This window comes from Phragmites australis, chromosome 4 (assembly GCF_958298935.1).
Source record: "Phragmites australis chromosome 4, lpPhrAust1.1, whole genome shotgun sequence".
NCBI lineage: Eukaryota > Viridiplantae > Streptophyta > Magnoliopsida > Poales > Poaceae > Phragmites > Phragmites australis.
Window position 1 is genome coordinate 14,807,138 of NC_084924.1, and position 13,020 is coordinate 14,820,157.

General features: G+C 40.7%; 1 protein-coding gene across 6 annotated transcripts; it reads left to right on the forward strand.

The window, feature by feature from the left end:
• Positions 1–2,073: 2,073 nt before the first annotated feature.
• LOC133915796 (protein IQ-DOMAIN 5-like) lies at positions 2,074–10,002 on the forward strand. 6 transcript variants are annotated; one of them, XM_062359102.1, is made up of 8 exons: positions 2,074–2,180; positions 3,549–3,694; positions 5,138–5,380; positions 5,806–6,033; positions 7,274–7,387; positions 8,035–8,527; positions 8,979–9,138; positions 9,653–10,002. In XM_062359102.1, the coding sequence occupies exons 2-7, from the start codon at positions 3,584–3,586 to the stop codon at positions 9,107–9,109; spliced, it is 1,320 nt and encodes a 439-aa protein (XP_062215086.1). In that variant the 5' UTR covers positions 2,074–2,180; positions 3,549–3,583; the 3' UTR covers positions 9,110–9,138; positions 9,653–10,002. The 6 variants fall into 6 exon arrangements, with proteins under 6 accessions (XP_062215086.1, XP_062215085.1, XP_062215091.1 ...); XM_062359104.1 differs by lacking the exon at positions 9,653–10,002 and adding an exon at positions 2,422–2,484 and having other exon boundaries at positions 2,076–2,180; positions 8,979–9,372; XM_062359105.1 differs by lacking the exon at positions 9,653–10,002 and adding an exon at positions 2,422–2,467 and having other exon boundaries at positions 2,076–2,180; positions 8,979–9,372.
• Positions 10,003–13,020: the final 3,018 nt, after the last annotated feature.

The window sequence follows — 13,020 nt, forward strand, 5'->3', positions numbered from 1 at the left end:
TGCCCAGGGGGCCACCGCTTGCGACCCCGGGCACACTTCTCTCGGTACTTAGCTTTCCTGATCGTCGGGGGACTCGGGTGCTCGGGGGCCACCGTATACCTCCCCGAGCACTTTCTTCCCCGTATTTTAGACTTCGCAGATCATCAGGGAACTTGGGTACTCGGGGACCACTGACTGTGGCCCCGAGCGCCCTCTCCCGGGTTTTTTACCTCGCGGAGGAGACTCCGTGGGATGGCGCCATGTGGCGGATTGCTGGCCTGGTCTCGGGATTCGGGGACCTCCGGTTCCTAATTCATCGACACTATCATTCCTCAAATGCAACCAAACTAAATCACCCGGTTCAAATTTTATTTCCTTCCTACCTTTACTTCCAGCAATCCTATACTTTTCAATCATGCTCTCTATATTTTTTTTAGTTGTTTCTTGCAACTTAAGAATAAATTCAGCACGTTTCTTAGCATCTAAATTAAGTCTTTTAAAAATAGGCAAAGCTAGTAAATCAATAGGAGCACGGGGATTAAATCCATACACTACTTGAAACAAACTTACCTTGGTGGTGAAATGTACCAACCTATTATAAGCAAATTCAATATACGGTAAACACTTTTTCCAAATCCTCAAATTTTTGTTTAGAACAGCCCGTAACATGTTTGATAATGTACTGTTGACAACCTCTGTTTGACCGTCGATCTGAGGATGACATGTAGTAGAAAACAGTAGCTTCCTTCCCAATTTATTCTAAAGTGATCTCCAAAAGTGACAAAAAACTTTGTATCACGATCCGAGACGATAGTATTAGGCACTTCATATAGTCGAACGATTTTTCTGAAAAACAAATCAGCTATGTTTATAGCATCATCGTTTTTATGATAATGTATAAAATGATTTTCCTGAAAGATGATATCTATTTGAGAAAGGACGTAGTAGTTTGTTTCCTTTTGCAGTGAGTTGACTATGTATACGTGTCATATGTCTGGATGATGTGCTATTTTGATATGGATACATGCTATATGTATGGATAATGTGAAGGAATAGTCTTGAGGGTAGTATGGTCATACATAATTGCAATGGATGGAAAAGGAGCCATAGTGTAAAAAACTGAATATTAGAAATTTCGGTGCTACGTATTAAAGTGTCTCGAAATCGAATGGATGCTACATATTAAAATGTCTCAAAATTAAAACGAAGTTTCCTACACCGGTTTCTTTGGATGCTATAAAACAAATTTTGCCTTTCATATATGAGGAGGAAGACGCAAACAATTATAGTTAAAAGTACTACGCATCACGTAAATAGCTTTGGGCACCATTCCACTTTTCCTTGCGACTAGGCTATAGGGATGGAGAATGTCACTCGTAAAGAGGGATGGCAGCCTAACTATTTGATTGTCGATGCTGGGAGGTGGAACATAAAATTGCAAGCTAAAAACATGTGTGTTGTTGTGAAGAAAAAATAAAATAAGGAGCACCGAATCAAATTGCTATTCATGTAGGTTTAGAGAACAAATAAATAGAAACGGATATAAACATACACTTCTCGTTTGACCATGTGCCTACCAAGCAACGCCACTCACTCCTTTCCGTCCAATGCTTCCGCCGTCAAAATTTCCCAAATCTCTCTATAGTATAGACAATTCTTTTTTTTTCTCTCCAATCCAGTGCTGTTCATCCTTCACTTGTCAGAGTGAGTTATTGTTAGGGGAAGTAGTATTTGGCACCACGGTGAAGTGTCCAATGGTGGCAAAAGCATGGAGAGAAATGTAGTAGAATTCCTCAATGGCTTTTCCCTTCTATTTGTTTTTTTTTTTTGAAATGGAAGAAACAGTTACCAAAGGGGACATTTGTACGTTCCAAAAGCATTTATAGCTAATAATTCTAGATGAATTTCAATTCTTATTTTTCCTTTGGATTTCCACAAAACTATGGACGATAATCTACTTTTTTCACATATATCCCTTGATCCCTTCTTTCTACCCATAACCCAAACAAAACATAATGCATTTTTCAAAGGGCCTGCATACAAATGTGTCTCCTCGAAATGCAGGACAACTACCTTTTCTAAATTTCCTTCAAAGGAACGAAAAGCGCAGGTTAAAAGGGAAAAGAAATCGAAATCAAAGGCCATGGTGTCTCTCTCGTCTCAGCCTTCCCGTGTCAGGCTCTCTCCTCGTCTCCGCTCGGGTGAGTCCCATCCTCATCTTATATGACCAGGAGTTTGCGTAATCTTGGGCCGTGGCCATCGGCGATGCGTGTCCCTGGGTTTCGCGCTCGTTTTCTTGGTCTGTTTTCGGTGCGGATTTCGTCCGATTCGGGAACCGGTTGAGCGATTGAAGAGCATATTCATGGATTTGGGTCGCATTTTGCTGGAATTTGGTTGAACTCGCCGACCGAGCTATGTTTGATTCGATGGTCTGTTTTGCAGAGTATGTTTGATTCCCTCGGTTTTACCCGCTTGGAGAGACGTTAAAGTAAGTCCTCGGTGCAGGTTGGTGCATTTTTCAGATATCGATTTATGCTGAAATTTGGGGGAGTTTGGGGTTTTGTGCCAATCTGTGTGCACGTTACGCTATTTGCATCTGCAATAATTTAGATGGGTTGTCGTAAAGGTGCCACTTTTACATATATCTTCCCCTTTCTGGTTCTGTTCAGCATAAAGTTGTTCAATTATGGAGGAAATTAGTGATGGCACTATTCATTGGTTTTGGGTTCCTTTTACAGCATTCGAGATGCACATTCTCAGGGCTGTTTTTCTTATGGGGAAATTATCCATGCTTTCATTTGGTTCTTGCTTATGTGAAGTGAATCTTCTTACTTGCTTTTTATGTCCACTGTATAGAGTTCTGCTGTTTTAGCGATCAGTCTGCCTCACATTTTGCGCCCCTCATAACTTCTGAAAAGTTGGTTGCCCGTTTCTTTCAGGACTTGTTCCTATTTCTATTTTTTGAATCAATTCATGGTTGCACACATGGAATACGAGTAGCTTACTTTTTTTGCTGAGATACTGTCAAAATTTGTGAAGAATTATTTCAATTAATGCAATGAAGAGTTCTTGTCAATTTCACAATAATGTACACAATAATTTCTTTAATGACTAGAGATTAGGTCACACAATAGCACTAGGCCAGTAGCTATCAGTACTTGGCAAGTTTGGTGTCATAGTCTTGACTAGTAATGTATACTTTGTTATCTGTGAGAATGGCAACCACCTGATAGAGTAATGCCAGACAGAATATAGTGGTTGCTTCCGATCATATCAGTTTGGTTATTTATTGCATTAATCACTGGATTTAATAAATTGTGCTCATGATGCTTATTTTCGTTGTTCATGTGAAGACTCTTGTATATCTTTGTTCTTGTTTCAACAACATGCATGTGCTAGCAATTTGTTGCATTTGTACTACTAGACATTGCTTGAAATTCTGGCAATTGTGATGTTGAGTTTCTCGGTTGAGTGATAGTACACATCCTCTTTGTGTTTTAACTTTAGTTTTAAGCAGAAGGCGACTTTACTTCTTTAGTGCAATAATCACTGCAACATATTGGTCTTAGGTCATTGAATTAGCGAAAGGGAAGGAGGGGTTATCATGGGTATCTCATCCAAGTGGTTTAAATCGTTGGTCGGCATAAGGAAGCAAGAAAAAGGGCAGAATGCAGAAAAGCAAGAAAAGGGACAAAATGCTGAGAGCAGTGAAATTGTAAGTCATTTTATTCCACTCAGGGTTTGTATTTTGCATTTCACAATGGCTTATGCTTGACAGTTGGTCCATTTAACCATATTGCGACGCATAATTCTTTTATCTATGAATTTTCTTTTCTTTTTTCCTCGTTTTTGTGGGCACAACTTGGAGATGCAATTATTCTTGTTCTTTGTCTTTCTCTGTGAGAACATGACAAACCTTGAAGAATCAGAAAAACTGCAAAAGAATAAAAGTTTTACCTAGATTGGTTCGTTGCCACACTACTTCTGTTGTTGGCATGTCTTTGTGATGAGCTTGTCCCTCAACCAATATGCTTCACTCTCAATAGTGCCACATAAAGAGATAACTGTATTCCATTAGGTATTGGTGGAATTTTTAGATTTTGGTCCTTTTTGAAAACATTTTCTACGCATGGATCTATGGGGAAACAATGTAAAAAATGAACCCTTTTTACGGCGCCATGACATTTGGCGCCGTGGTTGAATAGCACGGTGCCATGATAATTGACGTCGTGGTAACTACCATATACAATCTTTCAAGTCCAAAATAGAAGATCGCTAGCATGGCGCCAAATATCACTGCACCGTGCTATTCAACCACTGTGCCAAATGCCATGGCGCCGTGCAAAAGGGTCCATTTTCAGAAATTGTTTTCCCAGGCGTCTATTTGTAGAATATGTTTTTAAAAAAGGTCAAAATGTAAAAAAATCCACTAGGTATTGTACCAAGAATACATGATTACATGGAACATGATGAGAAATATTGTTAGACATTATATGGCTAATGCCGGCAAATCTGCATATTAATTGTGCACTGATGTAGCAAACGGTGGTTAGCTCATAATATGTAGTAATTGTCAGTGTCAGTGCTTCTATCCCCCCACCTACTGAAGAGAAGAAAAGAACAAAAGCATAGTGGGACAAAGTTGTGGTTGAGCACTTGATGGCATCTTTCTGATTTTAATTTCTAATTGGTCTTTTAGTGATGGATAGATGATTGATTTGTGGACCATTATTGATTGAATTGTCCTTTACTCTAGGGAATCTTCTTATTTTTTTAAAGACTTGATTTGTTTTGCTTCTCTAGGCACTAAAATGTGAATGTGACTAAACTCAAGTGCTTCCGAAGCAGTTAGCTAGTTGCCTAGTTCGTTTATAGTTGTTTGAAGTTCTAATAGTTCTAAACCTTTTTCATGCACCAGTTCATTTTGATTGTTTACTTCCATAATTCCGTCCAATTAATTACCATACCAATGAACTATGTGTAGTCTGTCTGTCATGTGACTTGCATGCATTACAATGTTTTGATTTTTTTCGAACATCTGTCATACACCTACAGTCTGACTTGAATTGTTGGTTGTCACCATTGTACTTTTCCCTATTAACTTCTGCTTTTAATTGGGTTAGCTTGTCACCATGAAAATGAATTGTAAATGTTGCAGAGGAGCTCTTCTGATCAATCACTGCACAAACGGAAACATTCTTTGGATCCTGAAGGTGCACTTGCAGTGGAAGAAATTGCAGTACAAAGTGAAGCATTGACTGATGACAGCAACACACAAACAATTTCAAATTCGATTTGTTCAGACAGTACATTACTTGAAGTACGTGTTTCTCAGACTGACATTGGTAGCAAAGAGGATTTGGCAGCAACAGTTATCCAGTCTACGTTTCGAGCATTCTTGGTATGCTATGTCTTTAAAACACTCCGTTGCCTACTGATATAATAATAGACTTGTTATGCCATGTTGATAAACTAATTATACTAAATATTGATTATGTTTGCATTCATTTTTCAATGATTTATCCAACTAAGCAACTTGGAAACTTTCAGCTACTGTGATCTATATGAAAATCAGACAATGCAAGAAAAGGAGAACTTTCATGAGAGTTCTATCATTTTTGGAATACTATAAGGTCCTATTATTTTTCAATGGTCAAGAAGGCAAAAACACTATGAAACTGAGGCTTCTTTTCATGACTTAAAAGTATTCAGATACAACTTATGTTCTTGTAAAGCATGGGTTAAGGAATCAATATTTTAGTTCATGATTTTCATAGTGCTCTGGTTTAGAATTCTGATCTTTTGTGTTGCCTTCATATCTACCAGGCTAGACGTGCTTTACGAGCTTTGAAAGGAATAGTTTTACTTCAAGCCCTTATCAGGGGTCATGCTGTAAGAAAGCAGACATCAGAAACACTTCAGTGTATGCAAGCACTGGTAAGAGCCCAAGCTCGTATCCGAGCAAGACAAGTTCACGTTGGTTTAGAAAATCAAGTGGCACGGAAAAAGATTCCTGAACAAGATGATCATGAGAACCATGTCCGAGAAGTTGAGGTAGACCACATAATCCTTTGGATGTCAACATGCTACCATATGTCTCATTTGTTACATAAATTTGCGCTATTTCTTTGTTTGGGACATACATGTTATAGGAGCAAGTCAGCCATACTTAATTTTCTCTTTTAAAAAGGAAGAACACACATTGAGGGGGTCCTATGAGGTTGCTTTTATCCTTTTGATGGTAATAAAACTACACTATACTATCACGATGAAGGCTGTGTTTCTTCTGACCTAGACCGGGTTGTACCCGAGTTTCTATGAAATGCTTCACATTTTTCTGCTTTTATTATTTGGGAAAATTGCAATAACCCACTTGCAAGTCAGTTTTTTTTTTCAAATACCCACCTACATCTCAATTCCTTAGGGTCTAACACCTACAAGTTTTATGTGCTTTCAAATTCCCCCCATGTTTGTTGACAGACCAATGTGGCTGTCGCGTGTCCTCCAAGCATGACTCGGCTCGTCCAGCATAGCATCGGGAGGTGCTAGAGATACTCTAGGTGCAAAAAATTGTAATAGAGCTCACCTGAGTGGAAAATGATAAATTAAAGAACGGCGATGGCGGTTGGATTTAGTGAAGATGGATGAATCTTGGTGGTAGCCGCACCAAACTCTGAGAAAACTCGTAGGCAAGCTTGTCTTGGCAAGTTCAGCACTTAGGCGAAGGTTGGAGAGGCTACCACGCTCAGTCAACGAGCACAGGTTTTTTGGGAAACGTATAAAACTTGCAGGTGTTAGACCGTAAGGAATTAAGATGCAGGTGGGTTTTTGAAAACCTCCGTGACTTGTAGTTGGGATTTTGCAATTTTCCCTTATTCTTTATTACCTTTTTTCTGACATTTTACCCTGGCCCATGGTGACCGTGAAGGGAGGCAATGTCAGTTGGGTGGGGATGGTAGAGGGAGTTTGGTGGTAGCAGGGGATTATGAGATGACTTGCTCTTAACTACCGCTATAATATTCAATTTTTGTGTGATTCCAGCTGAATATCCTGAATTAGCAGTGTTTTTTGGGCAAGCTTTGATATGTTTCCATATATTGAAATAACTATTCCAGCAATATTTGTTTCAGTCCCCATTGGCCTGAACAATAAACATCATTAGTTATTTTTATTTGTCCATCACTTTTCGCCAACTCGGAAATTTGAGTGAGTCATATAAGTGGGATGATACTTCCCTACTGTACACTGTTTTTATATATATATTTCTTTGCTTCTGCAACTACGATAAATGCAGGGAGGCTGGTGTGGTAGTATCGGTTCCATGGAGGAAATGCAAGCTAAAGTATTGAAAAGACAAGAAGCTGCTGTCAAGCGTGAGAGGGCAATGGCGTATGCTTTGACTCATCAGGTAATTTTTGGGGGTACATCTACAGTGCTGAAAAGTGTGAATTTGTGAACTGACCAGAACTTGTTGAGTGAATTAGCTTATTGATCTAGCACCTGAGGATCTGTTGAATATTTTTTCTTGATTATAGTCTGTCAGTCAGAGATGTAGATATGACAATGATAAAGGATGGCTTTGGATAATGGATGCTATCTTCATGAATGTATATGCCCCTTTCATTAGGTAAATAATGATGTGTTACATGTTTGCTCAGCCAGCAAATTATTTGATAGGTTAGTGAAAAGACATCTCAATTGTTACGAGGGAAACATGAGCTAAGAAAACCATGACTATTGTGATTTGTGATAAATATGAAGTAGTAACTACATATATACCTTTTGTTTTGTTGAAATACATTCTTTCTTTGCTGCCCGCAGCACATAAACCATCACAAAGAGCTGGGAGCTTGATACACACTTTAACATGACACTCCACATATTGCACTAGTTTACTACAAAAATTAACAATCTGAATGGATGCTCATAGAAAACTATCAGTAGCTTTTTATATGCTTGTACAATATAAACAACAATTATTGCCCCTCCAACATTTTGCTTATAAGTGCGCCTATAAGTGCTGAAGTCACTAAGATGTGCTTTTATCTTGGTCAGCGGCAAGCTGGTTCCAAGCAACATAAATCTACAAGTCTGCAAGGCCTCGAACTTGATGACAACCACTGGGGGTCAAACTGGTTAGACAGGTGGATGGCTGTACGTCCATGGGAGAACAGGTTACTTGAGAATAATGCTAAAGAGAGTATACCAATGCATGAAGATAAGCAGGATGAGGAAACAAAGTCTCAGACCACACCAAAGGGGAAAGCGGCAATTTCAAATACTCCTTGTGGCCTGAGCAAGAAGAAAGGTGTAAACCACAAAAAGTCATATTCCGATGTAAGTTGTGCTTCATTTGTGCGACCAAAAAGTGTACTACCGTCCACCTCTTTGGGATCATCCAAACAAAAGGCAAAAATTTCGGATAAAGTTTTTGAGGAAGTCAGCTCCCAGCCAACAGATCTAGCTTCTAAGGCTGTGCGCAATCAGAAAAATAGGCTTGTGCAAACTAATACACCAGCCAAGAAGCGGCTATCCCTACTAAATAATGGTAAACACACAGTACTCTCAAGTTATCCAGTCTTTTTGTAATTGATGTAGTGGATGCTTGCATACTAGAGCAGTTTCTCGTCATGTTATTGGCAACCATTTAGAAAATTGTTGGATGGTTGTAGCTGAAAGCAATTAGAACCATCTAACACAGAATACCAATTGGTGTATCATGCAAGAGTTTTATTACTTTATATTTTCCCTGCTAATTTGGAGTTACAAATCATGTATTTTCCCCATTTTCCGTTGTCAAGCTCAAGTGATATGCTTGCCAAAACGTTTTTTTTTAAATGATAAAATAGCTAATTTAGGCTGCATGCTTAGTGTCTTACTGTGTATGGTTTAGAAGCACAGTAGCTAACTAGCTATACAACTCTGCTTATGTTGTCTTGCATTTCCAACACTCTGTAACTGAAAGTTTTAGTTCTTTTATTATGTATGTGCCCAAACAGTTGGTGGGGAAGCAGGAAAGGGACCAACCCGCAGAAATTCAATGAACCGGCCTGCTAGTGCTCAGTCTGATCCGAAAGCACGGGCAGACGCTCCTAACCAAGCTGGGAAGCAAGCTGAGTTAAAGGCCTGATAACACATTCCTGTTCCAGTCCGACGTGGGTAAGTTGTTCTTGGTGTGTTTCTCCAACTGTGCATGCTACATCTGTGTACATAGCATTTTCAAACAGCATCCTGCATCTAGGTTGGTGCTGTGTTTCATATTCCTGTTGTGCAATGTTGCTGGTGTCTTACTGCTGAAAGAAGGACCTGTTGTGCCTGAGGACTGTAGTCTTGTGCAGTGTGCACCCTTCTTTTCTCTCTGATTACAAAAATATGCGCGCCTTTTTTATTGTTCACTGCTAATGTACCAGGAGATGCACGCGCGCATACTTTAAAATTGACATATTTTAGGATGCACGAGCCCATGCTTTCCCTATGTTTTTTATTAGCATGTCGAGTAGTTTAGGAGCCATGGTTTCCTTTAAAAATGCCTTTTTTTTTATCCTGCTTTGTTCCATGGAAAGCTCCTCCATATTCTCTGGTTTGATAGGGGCCTTCGAAAAATAGTAAGATAAACAGAATATTGTTGATTGAGGAGAGCACTCCATGATTGCTGTGATCCTGCTTTCTGCAGAGCACCACCCTCTGCTGGTACGCCTTTGAGTACAATCATTCAGGTCAAAGCTGCATGCTCTGCAGATTTTTTTGTGATTGTTCATAATAAAGGCTAGGTCATGTGGTGTGTAAACTGTAAACTCCCCCTCTGTCTGTGATGGGATCATGTCTGGTCTGGAGTACACAAATTTGCAGGAATTATTACATCTCAAAACTTCCCGATGAAATACTCCCAATCCAAACATTTTGGCCAAAGATGTGGCGAAACAGTAAATTACTGCTCCTAGTGTTACCGCCAGGCCAGTCGTGGAAGAAGAAAGGACAGGCGTTGCACGATGCAGATCCGATGGTTAGAAATCGTCGTCACAAAACGGTATTTTCAGGCGTCCGAAGGATAGCAACTCCCTATGATCTCTGTTGGTGCCGACCAATCCTCTGGATCCAGACTGACATCGATCCGGATCAGATCTAGCAGCATTCTACTCTAGATGGGTAGCTGCATGTTCTCACGCTTTTTAAAAGCCTCGTTTCAATCAGATGTGGATGTGAATGTGATGTTGTAGAAGTGCTGTTGCAGATTGGAGAACGTGTGCAGCCGGGGCCGGGCCCTTTGGAAGAAAATGAACGAAGAGCGTGTACGAGACTCGCGCGCTCTTGTGAGGAACAGAAAGAAAGAAAAGCGTTTATGAAACTGGCTCGGGAGTGTGTTTTTGCAAGAGGAAAATCGATCGGGATTCATGTTAGATTCCCGCGTTTGAGAAATCTGAGTTGAGACAATATCCGTCATCATAAAATGTCTGAATGCAGATCATATGTTGCTGAAAATCAAGAAAAACTTCTTTTGCAGGGGAAAAATCAAGAAGAACTGAAAAGGAGAGTTTGTAGTGAGACTTGCTTTCAGCTTCTCTTTCAATCGTGCGGCAAAGTCCTTAGATCTTGACACGGGGTACTACCGTACAAGACTACAAAAGTCAAAACAAGATGACGTGCTCGTGTTTTTGGGCTTGAAATTTTCATTGTTTGTCCACATGGGAATAGTCCTGCTTAGCTCGCTCTACGACCTACGAAAAATGCACACATTTTTTCTGTCAAAAATCGCAAATGCAGAAAAGACATGCGGATACACAAGGGCTTTTCTAGAAAGCATGAAAAAAAAACATACGGACATGAAAAATCAAAAATGCATGAATTCAATGTCATGCATCATGAAATCTAACTCGAAATTAAGACACATGAATTATTCTTAGGCAGAAACAGCTGCATTATCCAGTTGCCCCGGCATAAACGGCTACAAACTCGATCAACAGTTGAACACAACCATTTGTTTATGTACTCGTGGAGATCGAGTTCGAGCTGCAGCGTCTTTCGTACATAGTAATTCCGCTAGTAAGTACTAGTACAAACAATATTAAGCCGTCGCGACCGACGGTTAGAGTTTCTTCCAACTACATTTATCTCGGAGTAAACATCACAACCTTGCCGGACAACATACTCATCTGTCACTGTCCAAAACGACATCCTGCATTTACTTTATTCGAGGGAATACAATTTATTCTTGATATGGTCTCATAAGTTGCTTAATTAATTGCTCCAGAATGTCCAGTACAGGAATATACGTTACCTATCAGGATAAAAAACGTACAAAATATTTCTGGTCAGCCACAATGCATGCACGGCAGCTAAGTTTTCGGCCAGCATCACCATAATGCATACACGGCTACCATACAACCATACAACGACTTTATTAATCTTTAAGTTTTATATCTACATCTTAATATTTAATAGATATAACATAAATACATAAATGTGATGATGTAAGACTGTCCCCAACGGTTTCCTTCCCTTCCCAGCCCAAAATCTCTTCCCAAAGGGATTCCCTTCCCAGATTCGTTCCCTTCAAATTCCTGCACTCCAACAGCATTTCCTTCCCCATTCCCTTCCCTAACAGACTTCAAATATTCTATTATTTCCTCATACCTGCCATAACGTATACAATACGGTTGCGTATACGTGCTGAGTAGGGGACGCAAACAAGATTGCCATGACACGAACAATACAACTACGTATACGGCCGCGTATACAAATATTCTATCATTTGCACCATAAATCTCTAAACCACTATGTTTCTTTGTATTGTTCATTTCCAAAATCCGAAGAGCAGAGGTCGATGCCTGGTACCATCAGTATGGATATGTGTTTCGTACAACGGTATTTTTTTGAACCCGTATCGCTTTTACGTTCGTGTAGTACATCCTTCTCATGGAAGAAAGGAATCACACGTGTCCTGTGTTCGTGTTGAAGTGTCTTCCCCTGGAAGCAATTGAGCACATGCCTGGGAGCTTACAGGGGAAGCCAGGCGCGGGTTCCTTGCACGGGAAGTGTGTTGTCGCTATAAAAGAGTGCACCTACCATAGCAGATAACCACAATTGCCTCCACATTTGACACTGGCAAAATGGGCTCATCTTCATCCGAAGATATGTTCATGTTGTCATCAGACTCCAGCGACGAGGAGGATGATTTGCTGTTCAAGGTCGCCATCGAGGAGGAACAAATTGGTGCCCAATGTCACCGCCGCCACCGCGGCTCCGTGCCCGGACATGCGGTCATAGACTGTGGGCACCAGGAAGGAGCTGCTAGGCTATTTCAGGATTACTTCGCCGACATGCCAGTGTATGGTCATACATTGTTCTGTTGTAGGTGAGACCATTTTTCGTACTTAACAAAGGTGTGGGTTGTGATTCGTAGTAACGAATGTTCACCTTCTTAGGTTTCGGATGAGTCGTCCATTGTTCTTGAGAATCGCCGCTGCTGTGGAGAACCACGACCCATGGTTTCGGCAGGGGAGGGATGCCGCTGGAAAGCTGGGCCTAAGTCCCCTCCAAAAGATGACAGCTGCCATACGTCAATTGGCATACGGAGTCAGTGCGGACGCAGTAGATGAGTATGTCCGGATTGGGGCTAGCACAGCGAGGCTCGCCCTGAGAAAGTTTGTGCAAGCCGTTGTCTGGATTTTCTCCGAGCAGTACCTCCGTGCTCCCACCGCGGAGGATACTGCTCGACTATTAGCCATTGGCGAGCAGAGAGGGTTCCCCGGGATGCTGGGGAGCATCGATTGCATGCATTGGGTTTGGAGGAACTGCCCGAAAGCATGGCATGGTGCATATACCGGTCATACACGCAAACCCACTATAGTTTTGGAGGCGGTTGCATCGTATGATCTTTGGATATGGCATGCTTTTTTTGGGATGCCCGGTAGTCTTAATGACATAAATGTTTTGCACCGCTCTAACATTTTTAGCAGGGTCACGGATGGAACTTCGCCCCCTGTGTCATACACCATTAACGGTAACACGTATGACATGGGGTACTACCTAGGTGACGGAATT

Bases quoted from the DNA above. Each gene is read 5' to 3' on its own strand.
- LOC133915796 (XM_062359102.1), top strand. From the start codon at position 3,584: ATGGGTATCTCATCCAAGTGGTTTAAATCGTTGGTCGGCATAAGGAAG. The intron at 3,695-5,137 runs GTAAGTCATTTT...TAAATGTTGCAG, and splicing joins ATGCTGAGAGCAGTGAAATT to AGGAGCTCTTCTGATCAATC. The intron at 7,388-8,034 runs GTAATTTTTGGG...TATCTTGGTCAG, and splicing joins CGTATGCTTTGACTCATCAG to CGGCAAGCTGGTTCCAAGCA.